The 19,024-nt window shown below is 38.5% G+C and overlaps 1 protein-coding gene across 1 annotated transcript in view; it reads left to right on the forward strand.

Moving 5' to 3' along the window:
* Nucleotides 1-19,024, forward strand: part of Col4a3 (collagen type IV alpha 3 chain) — a 130,456-nt gene that overhangs the window by 102,269 nt on the left and 9,163 nt on the right. Inside the window, exons 35-44 of the mRNA XM_090354941.1 lie at nt 3,124-3,222; nt 3,925-4,014; nt 4,316-4,455; nt 8,081-8,207; nt 10,805-10,885; nt 11,461-11,559; nt 12,044-12,091; nt 14,534-14,719; nt 15,256-15,386; nt 17,826-17,898. Coding sequence (XP_090211067.1) covers nt 3,124-3,222; nt 3,925-4,014; nt 4,316-4,455; nt 8,081-8,207; nt 10,805-10,885; nt 11,461-11,559; nt 12,044-12,091; nt 14,534-14,719; nt 15,256-15,386; nt 17,826-17,898 — 1,074 coding nt within the window. The remainder of the gene's footprint in view (nt 1-3,123; nt 3,223-3,924; nt 4,015-4,315; nt 4,456-8,080; nt 8,208-10,804; nt 10,886-11,460; nt 11,560-12,043; nt 12,092-14,533; nt 14,720-15,255; nt 15,387-17,825; nt 17,899-19,024) is intronic.

The raw sequence follows: 19,024 nt of genomic DNA on the forward strand, positions 1-19,024 counted from the left end.
TGGGGAAGGAGAATTTATAGTCAGTTTTAAGGAATTGTATTCAACAAATATTGACATTAACACACAGGATTTATAGTACAAAAGAAGATTCACATTAAAAAATGTGTACAAGGTTAAACATGATTGCTTAAATATGCAATGCCAGCTATAAATGAAATGAAGGTAGAGGTCAGTTCAAACAAAAGCTCGAAAAGAGATCCTATATAAAAATAACTGAATAGTGGCTCTGTTGATAAAGTACTGGCCTGACAAGTTTGAGGCCCTGAGTTCAAAATCTCAGCACCAACTCACACAAAAATGTACACAGATCATGTTAAAAAAATTCACCAACACTTCTAAAAGTGGTAACTGACAAATTCAAAAGAGGGATCCAGTCTAAATAGTTTGCCAATTCAGGCAATGGAAAATCATTGGGGGAAAAAAATCAGTTTATAGGAAGTACTCCTTTTTCATAGTGGAAAGCTAAAAACCTTTAGTTCTCATTTAATCTGCCGCCAAGGGGGATCCTCTAATTCTGGTGTTATTTTTGTTTCCCTCTTTTGTGCAATGAAATAAATGGTACATTCTGATACCTTCTAAACTGTGCTATACTATGCTAAACTATGCTAAGCTGAGCTAAGGAAGCAAGCAGCAAGGAAGGGATTGAGGGAGGGAGGGAAGAAGGGAGGGAAGGAAGGAAAGAAGGAAGGAAGGAAGGAAGGAAGGAAAGGAGGGAGGGAGGGAGGGAGGGAGGGAGAGAGGGACAAAAGACTAAACATAGAGCTCTCCCATGACCCTGCAATTCCACAGCTGGGAATTTACTCAAATGTCCAGATAAAAAGGCCATACTGAAGCTACCAGCACAACCATGTTCATTACAGCATTTGTTACCATAGCTAAGATATGGAACAAATCCAGATGCCCCTCTGTAGATGAATGGATCAAGATGTGGTATATATACACAATGGAATTCTATATTGCCATCAGAAAGAATGACATCACTCCATTCATAAAGAAATGGAAAGACTTGGAAAAATCATATTAAGTAAAATAAGCCAGACCCAAAGAAACACAGGCTCTGTGGTTTCCCTTAATTGTAATACTTAGTATAGATCTAGGATTTTCCTAGCAGAGAATCACAATAGTGATTCATAGTAATGCACAATAGTGCATATGTCCATATAGGATGAGGCTAAGCAAAATGAACTCCAGGATATGGAAACAAGAAGATTATCTTTGTTGTCATTGTTTTTTAATGTACGAGGTGAAGTTATTCCTTTGTTCTTTTGTTTTTGTTTTTGTTTTCACCTCATGGATAATACCCTGTTATTGCTGTATCTGACTTTGGTATCTAGTGTAGTGTATACATATATTTATTTGTTTGTTTGAATTAGGGAAGGGAAGGGGAAAGATAAGATGATGAGAAAAAGGACAAAGCATGAACCAATGTAATACGATATTCACAAGATAATATGTTGGAAATGAACTTTACAACTTGTGAGGGGGTTGGGGGTAACATGGCAGGAAAACATGGGAAGGGGCAACAATGCTCAAAAAGAAGTATTCACTACCTTACAAATGTAACTGTAACCCCTCTATACATCACCCAGACAAGAAAATAAAAGTAAAAAGAAAAGAATGGAGGGAGGGAGGGAAGAAAGAGAAGAGAGAAACAGCAATAAAGGAAGAAATTTCTAACTTTTCCAAATTGCATAGATATTACTTACTAAATTCTTCTGCATTATCTGGGGAGTGTTGGAAATATTTTAGAGAAAAATAATAGGAATAGCTTATCTGTACTTACATGAAGTGAAAAGTTGATTCTTGCAGCCTAAAAGCATGAAAAAAAAATCATGAGTGGGTGCTAGACTCCTTCTGGATAGGCCAAATAGTAACAGTCTTAGTTTGACTTTGTGGGCCACATATGGTCCCTGTTGCATATTTTTTCTTGGTTTTGTTTGTGTTTGTTTTTATGAACTTTAACAATGCAAAAATATCTTCAGCTCTTAAACCATACAAAAACAAGCCAGATATGGCCTGCAGGGTACAGCAAATAAACATGTGAAACAATGCATAATCTTAGATTGTGATAAATGACATAAATGGAAACAAAAGCAAAGAAATACAAAACACAACAGCCTTACCCTCTGCTAGTCACTGCTGCTGGAGCATTCCTAGACTATTTTCTGCTTGGGATTCCACTCATCTATGCTTTCCCCACCCAATTAGCTCTCATTTGGTCTTCAGGAATGAGCTAAACATTAGTTCCCTTGTCCAGAAATTCTTTCCAGTAACATATTGTGCCTCACTCCATACAGAATTTATCTCATTGGGTGGTAATTGTTCATTTACTTGGCCATCTCCCCAATTAAGCACTAAAAACTTGGGAAAGGGAAAACAATTATTTTTATTTCCAGAACACAGCACAAGACCTGTCTATTAATTAGAGACCCAATCCATATGTCAGTAAGCACATGGATTTGTGAGTAGGAAAACAGCCCAGGAAAGTAAGGATGTGTGAGAAAAAGCACAAATCCAGGCCAGGGGTAGTATGTAGGATGCTGTAGACAATTAAGGAAGCTTGTAGTTTACTTAGTAGATAAAGGATATCCGATGAATATCAATGGGCAAGAGAATAATATGATCCAAGATGTGTGTGTGTGTGTGTGTGTGTGTGTGTGTGTGTGGTGTCCTGGGTGGTTAATGATCTTTCCAAGTCATGAAAGAACTATATTCAATCCAGCACTGTCAGCGATTGATGGTAATTGTAGTCAGAGCCTTTCACTTACCCAGTGCTTCATAATAATTTTAGTAAGTGGATAAGGATGTAATTACTTAGATGGCCATCATGTAATGAGAAGAGATCCCATTCCTCTTTAGGAAAAAGAGGCATGTAGATCACCAAGTCTTAAAATATTATTTTAACATGTAAGTTATCATAATTACTAGTGTTCAATTACCTCGTGCCAGACCCTGTGCCAAGACTTTACATATATTACCTCATTTAATCTGAAAAAATGAGCTAAGCCCACATCGCTCCATGTTCTTAATAAATTTGTGATGCTCTATTATGAATGTAAAGCTAAATAAGAATGAGTCAGGTAAAATTCTAACCTATAATTTTAACCTCTGGTCTTTCCTTAGGATTTATAGGGAATCCAGGTGAGAAAGGACACAGAGGCAGTCCAGGGTTGCCAGGCTTAGAGGGCCTCGAAGGACCCCGTGGGCCACCAGGACCACCAGGTATCACTGAGGCCATGATTTAAGTGTTCCTCCATCTAAATGTAATACAAGCTGTTTCTACATTTATTGTGTTATTGTGTGAACTCTTCTCCAGTAGTTCTCATTAGTGCTCCAGCAGAAATTTGCTTCGACATTCAACCAAAATGAAAGCATGCTGAGGGATCACCTATGTACTGAAAGATGCAGTTCTATTTCACTGCTCAGAAAAGTTTTGTGTTGAAACAGGGAATAGTTATTCTATATTATGAATAATCGTTCAATATATTGTAGAGATACAAATGAATAGTCTAGAGGTTTTCATTTCCTGTGTTCATTTTTCGACGAGTTACTGAGGGGTCAATTTTTAAGCTATTAAAGTAGTGTCCCTAATCATCTCAATTAGCAACAGAATTCCAGTGTGCTTTTGGAAATGTACTACCCTATAATCTTAGGAACCCGGCCTTTCTTGCTGGTATTGGTCTTAGGATGACCTAGATGCCATGAAATCCAGACCACCCTTACTTATAAGAATCTCACTTTCTCTAGTTTTACATCCTCCAAGGCCTCGGTTTTCACCTTATCTAATGGCAAAAGGACTGCTACCTGAGTACCTAAACCAACTAGACTAGCTGTTCTCCATTGATTCGATCTGCAAGAAACAGATACCGATTGAGCACCTACTGTGCGCAGGAATATCGCAATGACTCTTGATTTGTTCTCAAGGCCCTAGGGGAGATCTGGGCAGAACTGGGAACCCTGGAGAAGCAGGACCACCAGGCATGGCTGGCAACACAGGGAATATGGGTGTACCAGGTAATTTGTAAGTTTCCTGTGGTCACAGGTCTTAATGGTAGATTTTTGATGTTGCCTGTTGTATAGTTGACGTAATACAACTAGATCAGCTTTTAGACAGTAGTGTTGCAGCTAGTCATGAGTGGAAATAAAATAAATGTATTGTATGATCATCATGGGATACATGTATGATTCTGAAGAAAAAAAAACTTGGGAGAAGAATAATTCAAGCAAAGGTAGAATGCCTCTCAAGATTCTCACATTTATGTACATGTCTTTTTTTTCACGTACAAATTTTTGCTGATAGGTTTCCTAATTTCAGGCTCTAAAGGAAAACAAGGACACATAGGACTCCCAGGCCTAGCTGGAAGACCAGGCCTCCCAGGGGCTCCGGGACTCCAAGGAGAAAAGGGAGATCCGGGCTATTCAGAAGGGGCAAGGCCAGGCCCACCAGGACCAAAGGTATATAAATCACTGACATAGCTATGTTCTGGTGAGGGGTGGGAGTTTTAAAATATGAACAAAGATGTAGTTTCAGTGCAGTCAAAGAAAATTGATACTATTACTGTGCTTTCCGGTATTTGGATGTATGTGTGTGTGTGTATGTGTATGTGTGCACATGCGTGTGTGTGATGCGTTCTTGGTGGTTTCTTCCTGTCCATAGTTGATAGCCATTAAAGGATTTCTTGGGGGGTGTCACTGCATTTCCTTCTCTATCCCTCAGTTCAAGTGTGCCACCAGATGGGGGCAGTGATTCCAAGCCTACCAAGCTGGACATAGCTGAGCTTTCTTTTAGTTATACACACTAGCCAGCCTTAGCTATGGCTTTCTCTCACACAAAGCTGCAGTGTTTTATAATCAAAAAGACATTTCTTAGCTGGGTACTAGTAATTGATGCCCATAATTCTAGCTACTGTGGAGGCTGGCAATCCAGGTGGGAAACCAGCCCAGCCAGACAAATTGGAATGATTCTTATCTCCAATTAATTAGCAAAAAGTCCAAAGTGGAGGTGTGGCTCAAGAGGTTGAGTATTAAGCTTGAGAAAGAAAAGCAAAGAGAATCTGAAGCCTGGAATTCAAGAACACACACACCCCCCCACACACACACAAAACTTTGTCTTAATAAGGCACAATAAAAATATAAAATAAGATAATTTTATGGCATCATTAAGAAAAGCAAACAAAATCCTAAGATACATGCAAATTTTTATTTCATAACTTTTAATATTTTCATCCCACCAGATAGTATTTATGACTTTTTTCAATGTTCTTTCCAACTGCTTGTCCTATCACATCAAGTTGGGGTGCCAAGGTCATTACAAGTATATTGTGTGAACAATTAAATGCTTCAGTGGGACTTGTTTGCTTTTTGTGAGGAAGGATTTTTTTCCATATATTTTTATTGTAATTAATAGAAGGGTTACATGATATTTGTCAGATAGATGGTGCATTAATTACCATACATTGATACCCTTTCACATGTCTTGGTTCCCATTTCCCTCCTCCCACCCCCACCCCTCATCTTGTTTTCCCCCGTTCCCTATCCAATTTCAGATAACCAAATACAAATATATCCGATATATCAGATAACACAGTGAGATAGTGTAACAATATGAGATAACCAAGGGACAGAAAAAGTGATGAGAGATAACGTAGTACATTAAGAACAACAATCATTCATTATATGGCTTATGTTTACATCATATTTTAAATGACAAGTTTAACAAACAAGTGTTCAAGGAGGGAATCTCTAATTACAATCTCTGGGACTTAGTATTTAGAACTTAATCAAAATTAGGCTAAGGGTTTGTATGTCATAGAAACATCAATTTATGAAATAAAACATGTCTATAGAGTCATAGGTTTTATGTGTATATAGTTATGTTTGTATTTCCATTACCATGTCCATAGCTTTGGGTATGCAGTTATTGAGTCCTCGCTCTTGTACTCTTTGGATTTAATAGCCGCATATTAAGGATACCATGCGCCTTTTGTCTTGACTTGTCTCACTCAACATGATTCGCTCTAGATTCATCCACTTCCCTGCGAATGCTATTATTTTATCTTGTCTGTTGGCTATGTAGAATTCCATTGTGTATATATACCACATTTTCTGTATCCATTCATCTGCAGTAGGGCATCTGGATTGTTTCCATCGCCTGTCTATTATGAATAGTGCAGAGATGAACATAGCTGAGCAGGTGTCTTTATAATATCCTGGGTCATGCTATTCAGGATAGATGCCCAGAAGTGGTATGGCGGGATCATAGGGAAGGTCTATTTTCAGTTCTTTAAGGAACCTCCACACTGCTTGTTGGTTGCTTTTTATAAATTTATTTCCTTTTTGAAATTTCTATAAGCAATAATTATTCATTTTTTTTAATTCTCATATTTTGTCAGTCCCAGGGCATGAACTCAGGGCCTGAGCACTGTCCTTGGACTTTCTCAAGGCTAGAGCTCTACCACTTGAACCACAGCACCACTTCTGGCTTTTTCTATGTCTATAGTACCAAGGAATTGGACCTGAGTCTTCATGCATGCTAGGCAAGCACTCTACCACTAGGCCAAACTCCAAGCCCAGGCAGTGATTCTTTTTTTTTTTTTTTATTGTAATTAGTAAAAGGGTTACATGATATTTGCCAGATAGAAGGTGCATTAATTCACATACATTGATACCCTTTCACATGTCTTGGTACCCGTTTCCCTCCCCCCCCCACACCCCCCCAGGCAGTGATTCTTAACATGGGATTTCATGGCCCCCAAAGAAAACTATACTATGCCAAGAAAGCCACCAACCTCCCGAAATTGAACACAAAATGTCTGAATACAAATTTCTGGAGGAAGAAGCTATATTTTTCAGTCAATATTTTAAGAATACATGACTCCAAAATATTCAAGTTATTTCTCAACAAGCCCTCCTCCTTTCATTTAAAGTGTTAAACACTGCTTTTATTTTAATTTCTATATTTTCCAGTAGTAATCGTCAAAACAACAAAGAAAAATTTTAGATATTGAAGAAACCCCTAGCAAATATGCTTTATTACATTATAGGCATATTCCCACTCTATTTAGATTATGCTTTCAGAAAACAGGCAACTCTTTCCAGTGAGGTATTTCCTCAGTGAAGAATTCTATTTGAATTTACTCATGTTCAGTTAACTAACTAGTAGTTCCATTGAAGTTTGAGGAATGTTTAGAACTGCTCATTGGTGACAAAATGAGGTGGCTTTATCATGTTAACAAACCATGGCAACACAGGTTTTTATTTCAATCAATGAAAATGTTATAAATCACCACAAACCCATATGTTCTGGTTTACCATGAATCTGAAATGGAGATTTAGTGATGATTAAATTGCCAAAAGGACCTGACTTATGTCACTGTAACCTATCTGTACGTCACCTTTACAATATTTTTTAATGAAAGGATAAAATATATTAAAAACTAAAATAAAAAGAATAAATTACTGAAAGGGTTTTTTAACATGTAGTCAGCACATAAAATTATATCTATCTTTGTGGTATTTATAGGATACATGTCCCTTTGATCTAAATATTTCCTATCCACAGTCTATAATTATAAGCCATTTGTAACTATTTTAAATTATATTTATAATTTATATCTTTACACTGCACATATGAAATAATATACAGCATAAAGTATTATATGAAGTATAAATTTATAATTTGCCTTTATAATTTAAATATCTGTATTTATGGTTGTATATTTGTTTGCATGTTTACTATCTATCTTTCCATTGATCTCTGAAGCCCCATGAGGGCAGGGTCTATGTAAAGCATGGGTGTGATAAGTTACATATGTTGTGTGTGTGACCTGTGTGTCAGCTTCCTAATAGGAAGCCTGTGTGTCACAAAGATCCCATGCTTGGTTTAATGCTTTACTCTTACTGTCTTGGAAACGTTGGGGCCCATAAAACCAACAGCCATCCCTTGCTCCGCATCATTCATGGTACTGAAGCATAGCAGACACTTAAGATGCATGATAAATGACTGAATAAAGTTTGTACTTAATTCTAATCCCATATCTTGCTTAGATGAGAATTTTAAAGGTGTTTGACTGAATTTAAGGGGGATCCTGGACTGCCAGGTGATGTGGGAAAGAAAGGAGAAAGAGGGCTACCTGGCCCACGTGGACCTTCCGGGCCTGCTGGACCTGAGGGAGCCCCCGGAAGTCCTGGGAGTCCCGGCCACCCAGGTAAGCTCTCTTGGTAGCATGGCCCTCTCCTCCCGGAAACAACCACACACAGAAAGCTACAGTCCTTCAACTTTGAACTTCAGATTCTATGACAGTGATCTGGAGGAGCCTGGTGTTGTTGAAACCCCAAGACTTGTTTCTAGAAGGCCTTAACAAATTAAAGTCATGACATAGTTCTTCTCTGCACAATCTTAAATCATCTGGATGAGTTGGCAAGCACTCCCATAAAAAACGCCACAGACCAGTTCCTCAAAAGACTAAACATAGAGCTCCCCTATGACCCAGCAATTCCACTACTTGGCATTTACCCAATTGTCCAGAAACAACAGCATACTAAATCCACTAGCACAACACTGTTCATTGCAGCACTATTTACCATAGCAAAGATATGGCACCAACCCCGATGTCCCTTAGTTGATGAGTGGATCAGTAAGATGTGGTATTTATACACAATGGAATTCTATGCTGCTGTCAGAAAGAATGGCATCGCCCCATTTGTAAGAAAATGGAAAGACTTAGAAAAAAATCATATTAAGTGAACTAAGCCAGACTCAAAGGACCATAGGCTCAATGGTTTCCCTCATTTGTCATAATCAGTAGAAACCTTGGGCTCTCCTAGCAGAGATTTACAATAGAACAAAATCTAGAGACACTAGGCCTAATAGTATGACACTAAATGTAAAGACCTCCAGGATAAGGAAACAAAAGCCATATAATGAGTGATTGTTGTCCTTAATGTGCTATGTTATTGCTCATCTCTTTTGCCCTCCCTTAGTTATCTCATATTGTTACAATATTTCACCTTGTTATCTGATATATTTTATATGGGCTTAATTAGTTATTTGAAATTGGATAGGGAAGGGGGAAATCAAGATAAGCGGGTGGAGGGTGGGAGGGAAATGGGGACCATGTCATGAGAAAGGGTATCAATGTTTGTGAAGTAATGCACCTTCTATCTGGTGAATATAATGTAACCCTTCTATTAATCACAATAAAGAAATTATTTAAAAAATGCCACAGACTTAGTGGAGGTGGGAGTAGAGGATCGTAACCAACAGGAATTTGTTCCTCACAATCGAGAAGCCAGAAGTCTGAAATAAAGGTGCTGATAGGGCTGGCATCTACCCAGACCTCTCTCCTGGGCTAGAAGAAGCCAGCTTCTCCGACTTCCCTCTGTCTGTCTGTATCCTAATCTCTTCTTACAAAGGCACATTCACACTGGAGTAGGGACACACAGCAGCCTGTTATACCTAATTTTTAACAGCATCAGCCCTCAGTAAAATGGTGCAATGTGGTACTGGGAGGTTAGAATTTCAACATATAACTTAGAGATAGCCAAATTCCAATAACATTATTATTCTACATAGTATTTTGTTGCATTTTTCATATTTCTGAATTAAATATTGGCTCTTTTCTTTTCCTTCCTTCCTTCTTTCCCTCTCTCCCTCCTTTCTTTCTCTTTCTTTCTCTCTCTCTTTCTTTCTTTCTTTCTTTCTTTCTTTCTTTCCTTTTTTCATTCTCCCTTTCTTTCTTTCTCTTTTTTTTCCCCAGTCCTGTGGCTTGAACTTTAGGTCTGGGCTCTGTCCCTGAACTTCTTTATTCAAGGCTAGTGTTCTGACACTTTGAGCCTGAGTGCCACTTCTGGCTTTTTTTGAGTAGTTTTATTGGAGATAAGAGTCTCACAGACTTCTGACCAGGCTGGCTTCTAACCACGATCCTCAGATCTCAGACTACTGAATAGCTAGGATTACAGGCCTATGCCACCAGCACCCAGCTTAGTTTTCTTATTAGATTAGAATGTGGTTTCACATTTTAATTTTGCTTTATTAGAAATAATGGCTGGGCTGAGGATGTAGCTCAATGGTAGGCTGCTTAGCACATCAAAGACCACTGTAACCATCAAGGAGCGAGTTAAAATCAAACAGGATGAAACAAAAACCTGTCAAACGACTAAACTGTAGCTTCAGATCTTTTAATAGATAGTATTTAAAGTATCTGTTCAAAACACTAAAAGGTTTAATACATGTGCAGTTCACTCCCAATTGAAAGACTCAAGCCAGCACCATGGCTCACAGCTTGTAATTCTATCTACTCAGAAGGCTGAAACCTGTGGATCTAGGTTAAAACCCAGCACCAGGCAGAAAAGTCTATAAGATTCTTATCCCAATTAACCACCAGAAAATCAGAAGTGGAGCTGTAGTTCAAGGTAGTAGAGTGCTAGCATTGAGCAAACAAGCTCAAGGACAATGCTCAGTCCTGAGTCCTAAGTCCCATGGACCCATAAAGAAGAAATATTGAGCAGTGTATCTGGTTAGTGGTTAGATCTGACTCTGCTGTGGTAACTGGGGCAAAAAGTAGCAAAGAGAAAAGCTTGATGTCACCTGTGACTAGCTTCCTTAAGGCTAGCCTGAATACAGTTGATGTCAGTAGATATTAATGGTGTCAGTTTCTGTTACAACAACCATTCTTCTTTTGGTGTTTGTTTCTTCCTTTTATTATTTTTAAGTAGCTATCCAAAGGAGTTGTCATTTAACAAAGCAGGCTACAAATACAACATATCTTAATCAATGTCAACCTCCCTTTCTCTTCAATGCTAGGAAAGCGGGGTCCTGATGGTGAATTGGGGAATAAAGGAATCAAAGGTTTCCGGGGTCCCCCAGGAATCAAAGGCCCTCCAGGTTTGAGTTTTGTTCTGGTTCTACCCCCCTTTCAGAGCTTGAGATCTCTGTACACTCACTGCTTCTAGAAGGTAACCCGTTACTCAGCATGCTCAAAAATGGATTCCACAGTCATACCTACTTTGGTTCCTGCCAGTGAAAACACCCCTACTCAACATGCTATCCTCATTACGACAGTCTGTGCATAGTGATCCACCATACAGTCACAAGACTGCAGTGTTGAAAAAAAATAGTATCTTTAACAAAATTCCACATCGATCACCCAGTACTCAGATTAAGCCATTGGTAGAAAAAAGTCCTCTCGTTAAGCACCAGTGGCTCACATCTGTAACCCTAGCTACTCAGGAAACTGAGATCTGAGGATCATGGATTGAAACCAGCCAGGGCAAGAAAGTGGAAAATGGAACTGTAGCCCAAAGTGGTAGAGCACTAGCCTTGAGCAAAACTGCTCAGTAACAGTGCCCAGACCTTGGGTTTGAGCCTCATGTAGGTCTTTGAATGTCATTTGTTTTGTTTTTATCAATCTATCCACTACTGCTACCACATCCTACTGCTACTGTCACCACCAACATCAGGCCTTCCGGGATTGCCAGGATCTCCTGGACCAATGGGTATGAGAGGTAGCCAAGGACGTGATGGAATTCCTGGTCCAGCTGGGGAAAAGGGAGAAACAGGTACACAGTGCTTATTATCTCTGACCAAAGGGATTTTGTTTTGGATAGAAACCCAAGAAACATTTTACACTGTCAGTGCTCTAAAGATTTTCTTCTGATAGAATTGCTCATATTCTTAATGTATGATAATTGAACTTCCCTTCTATACTATACAAAAATATATATACTTATATGTAGTTATTACTATACATGTAGTATATATTATATACATATCATATGTATTACTATATAATAGTATTACATACAATATTACTATACAATAGTAATATAAAATTACTATGTAATAGTATATACTATATGTATAGTATATATTATATATAGTAGTATAGTATACATACTATATTAGTTGTATTATATTACATACTATACTATAAATTTTATATATTTTACTATATATACTATGTATATATAGTAAGTGTTATATACATATATGAAATCTAACACAATAAACCAAATGTACATATGTTAAAATTATTTCTTTCAGGCTTGTTGGGGGCCCATCCAGGCCCAAGAGGGAATCCCGGTACCCAAGGTAAGTGGGTCTTCTTAACCAAAAGATAAACGTTCCCAGGACAGAATCCAGCTCTTTATACTTGGTTTATAAAATAATTTAATATCGCAAATGAAAAAAGAAGTCATGATGGTAATATAAGCTATTTTATAGTCTTAGTATTCAACTAAAATGTTCCTGTGACAACCAAGGGAATGAATTAGTCACTGTGGCTCAAGTTCAGAATTTTCTTCTATAAACGACTCTAAAGATGGAAAGAATTCTTGTGTATTTGCTTGGTTGTTGTTGTTACTATGGTGGAGATTTGCATCTTTGAAAGGAACAGAGATGGAATTGCTACCTTCCTACTAAGCCTCCTTCCAGGTTCCTCTGAGACACAGTAGTAGACAGACCCACCCGCCGTCCCCAGGTCCAGTTCCACTCTCACACAGAGCTGGTGGCTTAGGCTATTAGTTACTAGGGGTTAACCTGTAACTCTTTCACCATCTCAGACAGGGAACTTTACTGAATACTTGAAGAACTTACATAGTTTTTGTTGTTGTTGTCTGCTAGTTACATGTCTATATTTCTCATGCCAGAGCTTTACAAGATAAGTAGCTGTTTTAACCTCTTTGTCTCTTTACCTAAGAAGAAAAATGTGAGATTGTTTCCCTCTTTTCAAGACTCTTCACAGTCATGGGTTCCATGCACTGGCAACGATTCCTAGACTCAAGGAAGGCCTCTAGTTAATGATGTCATAAAACTAGCACCAGTTAAAGTATGGACGCAGACAAATACTTCTCTTTTCACTTTCTTTCCTAATGATGTTTTACATTATTTTAAAAATTGGATAGAGGATTTATTGTGATGTTTCCATACCTTGATTACATTAATCCTATCAATCACCCTCTCCTTTCTTCCTCTCCTTTCCCATTGGTTTTACACACACACACACACACACACACACACACACACACACACTCACACACACATACACACACCTCTAGTTTTTAGTTGATTTTCCTACTAGTTGAGCTTCATATTCTCCTATCTTCCAGCTCCTTCTTTTCAGTGAACTCAAAGCCTTTTATTGTCCCATTGTCTACTTTTAGAATCATGGGCAAAAGGAGATGTTCATATTCTTAAAGCAAGCTCAAAATTTACTCTTTGGAATGAAAACACTGGATTTGCATTTAATTGCCTTGAAAACAAAATCTGATCCAAAATGATGGATCATATCTTAGGACAAAAAATGTTTCCAAAAAAGTAGCCGAGTCAAGTAAGTAAACAGTCACATGCCTCAACCTTTCTTAGATAACTAAAGAGCTCATTGAAGAGAAATCAAGCTTCAGAAAACAATACATATATATATATATTCTTGTAATAAGCACAGAATATACAATCCAAGGCATGTAGATATTTTGGGGTATTGCCATGCTAAGTTAGCATTATGAAGCCTGAAGTGAGTAAAACATCCTCTAAACATTGTCTATTTAAAAATCATTAATTGCAGGCATTGAAAGGTCAAAGGATGTGAGTAGACCTTCAGTTAGGTTTTATCATTCATCCATTTTGCTTTCATTACCACTGTCAGGTTTTGCCACACGCTAACAGTTTCCTCTGAACCACTAGCCTTGTTCTCACTTTCACCCACTTCTTTGCATTTTGCTTCCTATTTTCATGTCATTTACTATCTCAAGGAAAATAGAGGTGAGAGATAAGAGGCAGAGACTGTGTTTAATTCATCAATAATCTTCATCCACAAATGTTTTCTGAGAGGCAGACTATAACTTGGGTTAAGAGGCATGGCTCAAGTGGCAGAGTTACTGGCCTTATTACCACAAAGCCCTGAGTTCAAACCCCAGTACTGCCAAAGGAACAAGAAGAACAACAGAAAAAGATATTAACAATTTGTATTAAGCTGTGATGTTTTGGAGATTCTTTGGTAAACTCAAACTTTTTGCTTTGTTTATTCAGCCTGTGTATTCCAGCTATGAGGGAAGAATCAACCAGAAACCAGACTAAGATTTCTTACCTTGTTACTCCTTTGTCTTGGTCTAAACACTTCAGTACTGTGATGTTTCAGTTTTTACTGTTCTACTCTATTATCAGCAACTGAATAATATCATTATAAATAAAGTCCATCAAGTAGTAATCATTGTGACTGATGCACTATTTTCTTTTGAAGCAGGTATTAACTTAGATGATCTAAAGAAATGGGGTAGGAGCTGGTACATTTCATATTTAAAATAAAACTACAGGAAATTTACATTGTGTAGTATCTGACAAAACCAATGGCTTGTCAGAGGAAGAGTTGTAGACTTGTCTTGTCTTCTAGCCTCTTTCAATATGACAAAGAAAATATAATAGAGCAATCCATATATTAATATTTCCAGGCAAAATGCCTGTGTTATTCATGAAAATAGGAAACTCATTCCAACTATAGGAACATGGAGGAAACTTACCGGGCCTTCATCTTTCCAGGTGCCAAAGGAAACAAAGGGGCCCCTGGCTGGCCGGGCCTCGCAGGCAGGAAGGGGACCATGGGAGATACTGGACCACAAGGGCCCCCTGGCATCCTTGGACTCCCAGGGCCACCAGGACTGCCTGGGGCAATTATCCCTGGCCAAAAAGGAAGTCAAGGGCCACCAGGCTTAAGAGGAAATCGAGGTAGGGGAATTTGCTTTGTTAAACAAGAGAATGAAAGTCAGGTTTGATGTTTGATGTCACCTCTGGCTTGTTTCTTTTGGTTTCCTTTAGTTTTGTTTTTTTGGCTCTGGTTTTCTCTATTTCCCCTACTCCCACTCTTTTCACTTAGAGTTGCAATTAGACTGTGATTGTTAAGTTGTTAAGGCAGAGGGGGTCCATTGGAAAGATTAGTAGATATAATTAATGATCCAGAGAGAGAGAGAGAGAGAGAGAGAGAGAGAGAGAGAGAGAGAGAGAGAGAGAGAGAGAGAGAGAGAGAGAGACCCATATTTACTGAGCTTCTACTATACAACAAACACAGACCTTCCCTAACACAGCTCTTGGGAGTTCATGCACCTTGTGGTGTGATCTCTCTTCACCACAGCCCCACACATACAGCAAAGGACAGGATGTCCCCACCAATGATAAGGTGTAGGGCTTACACTTCATTTGAAATACTGCCTCATGGAATCTTCTAACATCCCTATGTAACACTGACAGACTTTTCGTGAATGCAGGTGAGCGAGGTCCCCCAGGACTTCCTGGAAGTCATGTCAAGGGCATGAAAGGTGACAAAGGATTTATGGGTCAGCCTGGCCCAATAGGTCTACCTGGAACTATAGGAGACATGGGGCCACCAGGTCATTCGGTAAGTGTATTATTAATACAATATTGATGTATTGGTATATTGTGATTATATTGTTATTTTCAGTATTAGAATCACCAGCAATGCAGAGTTGAAGCATACTATACAGTATAGGGCACATTGTGGCACCAAAAGCAGCAAAAGATGGCCATATGTGACCCATTTCTCTATATGTCTGCACATGCAGACACATAGACAGAGAAAAACCCAAAGAATCTGAAGAGATGTAAATATTGCGCTCTGCAAGGCCTCGTTTTTTTCTGTGTGGGTCTCACTACTAGAACCTTCCTGACTCTTGCTTATTAAAATTCTGAACAATTCCCCGGGGCTGGGGGACAAAAATAAACAACAAAAAACTCAGCTTAGGTGTTTAGACTTGCCTAAAATGATGGGGGTGGGGGCGCACATTGTTTGTTTAGCTGATTGCTTATGTTTTGTTTTTAGAGAAGATTCCACTGTGTAACTCAGGCAAGCCTGGGCTCATGAAAATGATGTTGTTTTCGCCATCTGTTAATGTGCTTTTAAAGTTATCTGTGCTGTCTTGTAAATGTCTGTTTTCTTTCCCTACCACATACCTTTTGATATTTATAAATAGCTGACATCTCTTCCTATTTTCTGTATGGATAAATGCCTGGTTCTTGCAAATCCAGTTCAATTGTTCATCAACCTTCCTCTGCTCTGAATAGTTTGCCAATATTTCCTTTATAAACAAAGCCCCTGGGAGTAAGGCATTCCAGAAGTAAGAATGCAGTATCTGAATGAGTGGCTAGGAATATAGAGTTTTCCTGTGATGAACTTAGCATTTTAAGAATCTAATCTGAAAATCTTGTCAGGCCATTTGACTGTCTTTTTACCCACTTTCCTCTAGCCCTAGTTTCAAATGAGCTTATACTGTAGTGTCTGTGTGTGTGTGTGTGTGTGTGTGTGTGTGTTCTTCATGAATTGCTACTATTGTTCTGCTAGTTCTTATCTAGAGTTGTGTTGCTATTTGTTCATTTGTGATTTAAGTACACAACTTTACCCTTTCTTTAGGAGGTGGCATCTTGTTCCCCTGCTCCCAGTGTATGACTTTTCAATTGCGAGTCTATGATCCCTCGGTTTCAGTCTAACTCTTGGGGACAAAAGTTGAACAGTTCATTTGCACAATCATTATTGAGTGTCTACGCTGTACCTCCAGACACATCTGACTGTGGCAATCAGTTTGTTCTCAACTGTTGTTGGGAATCTAATTTCACTCCCTTCCATTCACCTAGTATAAATCCAAACATGATGGATCTGTCTATCTCCATGATATTTTGAAAGGTGCCAGCATTGATCCTATGATCACATCTACAGTTTCTTCCAGGGACACTGGGAGGTGGAAAGACTAGTTTATAAACAGGATCACTGCAGTCCTTCGGTGCTAAGCTTACGTATTTACAACTGAAAGATAATTCTTCTTGATGGATATCTTAACTGGCCTTTAATAGTGTTCCTATTGCACAGAACAACTCTTTGTCCACCCAACGGCTGAGCCTGGCACAAGACCCTATTTGGTTACCTTTGGCTGAACAGAGTCAGGTGGATATTAGGAGCCACTGAGTCCACGTTCATAGAGTTCACTTTCTCCTTTCTCCTGTATTAACCTCTCAACACAGAAGCAATAGCACTGGTGTTCATCCTTTAGAGATAGGTGGCTCCGAGGCAGGTTTTGATAGTCTTGGTGGTTTTGTTTTCAGAAACTTTAGTTCATTGTTCTTAGTAATAGCAATGCTATATAAACAATGTGGAAGTAAATACCACAAGTAGCTCTTTCCAGAGCGGTTGTTCCCTCTTCTTTATATGGCCTCCCTTAGGTATCTCATGGCTCTAAGAACCATTAGTGTGGGACTCACAAGAGGAGACTACTCCATACCCACTCAGATCATCCATGTTACAAACCTTTCTACTTCCATCCCTGTGGATGGAACATCTGAGTTCCACCATTCTCATCAGAAATAACATTATTCTGCCTGCTTAACAAAACAATATTTGCATTCTATGATTCAACAATGGATTTGTTGTTTTGTTGTATTTCAAACACAAATAATAATTTTAGTCTGACATATAGTCTTCCTGAAAGCTCCTCAAATATTAGCTGGTTCCATTTAGTATACAGAATATCTACTTGTTCACAATATTAAACAACAACATTTACTAATATAGGAAGGTATGCTTCCCATTGGAATTCAGAGCAGTTATTTCCTATTATTATTATTATTATTATTATTATTATTTAATAAGTCCTAAGAAGAAATCCAGGTAGCAGAGAAGCTACAGGCAGGTACGACACTGGATTTAAAGATAAAAACAATGTTTGTCAACTTCACCTTATTTTCATCCTTATTACTTCCAAAGAAACTCCATGCATATTGTGATGCTTAAATTTTGTCTGTTGTTCTGTTCTCTTTCTCTGCAATACAGGGAGCCCCAGGTGACCCGGGGCTTTCTGGGCCCAGAGGCGATCCTGGATTCCATGGGTTTCCAGGCAGGAGAGGTACTGTTTTAATGTTCTGCACCTCATATAGAAATATACTTGCTGTAACTCATATTTTAGAGCACACAAATGATTTTTCCAGATTCCTGTGGTCACCCACAGACAATGTAGGTCAGTACAAATAGGACCTCAAAGTACTATACCCCTACTTTGAACATCAAAAACAACTTAAGAATGGAAACTGCAGGGGCGAGGAATTTGGCCTAGTGGTAGAGCGCTTGTCTAGCATGCACGAAGACTGGGGTTTGATTCCTCAGTACCACATACATAGAAAAAAGCTGGAAGTAGTGCTGTGGCTCAAGTGGTAGAGCTCTAGCCTTGAGAAAGCCCAAGGACAGTGCTCAGGCCCTGAGTTCAAACCCCACAACTGGCAAAAAAACAGAAAAGAATGGAAACTGCAGAAAAATTAGACACAGAAACAGTTGAAAGTAACATTTTTGAGAGTGGTATCTATGCTTTAGGATGAGAGATAAAGAATTACATCAGTAGTAACAATACTGAATATGTATACATATGTATACATATGCATGTATACATATACACATATATATACATGTACACATATATGTAAGTATTGACACTCTTCCTCCACTTTTCATATCAAGTGATTATATCAACTTCTACTGCATTTGTCAGTCAGCTTCAATACTGTAGTTACCTTATTATAATTTTTACTACTAATACTGTGGTTATGAGAGGTCCTGAAAGAACTAATTGCATAGGTAAGATGAGGGTAATAAACTGAAGAAGTAGACACATGACAATGAAGCACAATAAACAAACAGGAAGTATCAGTGTATATTGCATATATGTGTACATGAGCCCATGTTGACCTCAAACACATGACACGCACGCCTTTGTCAACTGCTGAAACTACAGGCATGTGGCACCATATAAATTCCTAAGGCCTATTCCTCAGGTATATTTACATAGACTAGTTACACCTGACTATATATAAATAAAATGCCCCAAACCCATGTGAACATGATTAAGTTGTGGCCTTTGTCACATGGTGACATGAACTCCTGTCACAACTTCTAGTATTTATCCTTAAAGCTGATCATCAGCCTGAAAACACAGGAAACCCACGTTTGGGGGGTTGGACTAAGAAGAACTGCATTTCCCT

This window comes from Megascapheus bottae, chromosome 21 (assembly GCF_031878675.1).
Source record: "Megascapheus bottae isolate mThoBot1 chromosome 21, mThoBot2.hap1, whole genome shotgun sequence".
Taxonomy (NCBI): domain Eukaryota; kingdom Metazoa; phylum Chordata; class Mammalia; order Rodentia; family Geomyidae; genus Megascapheus; species Megascapheus bottae.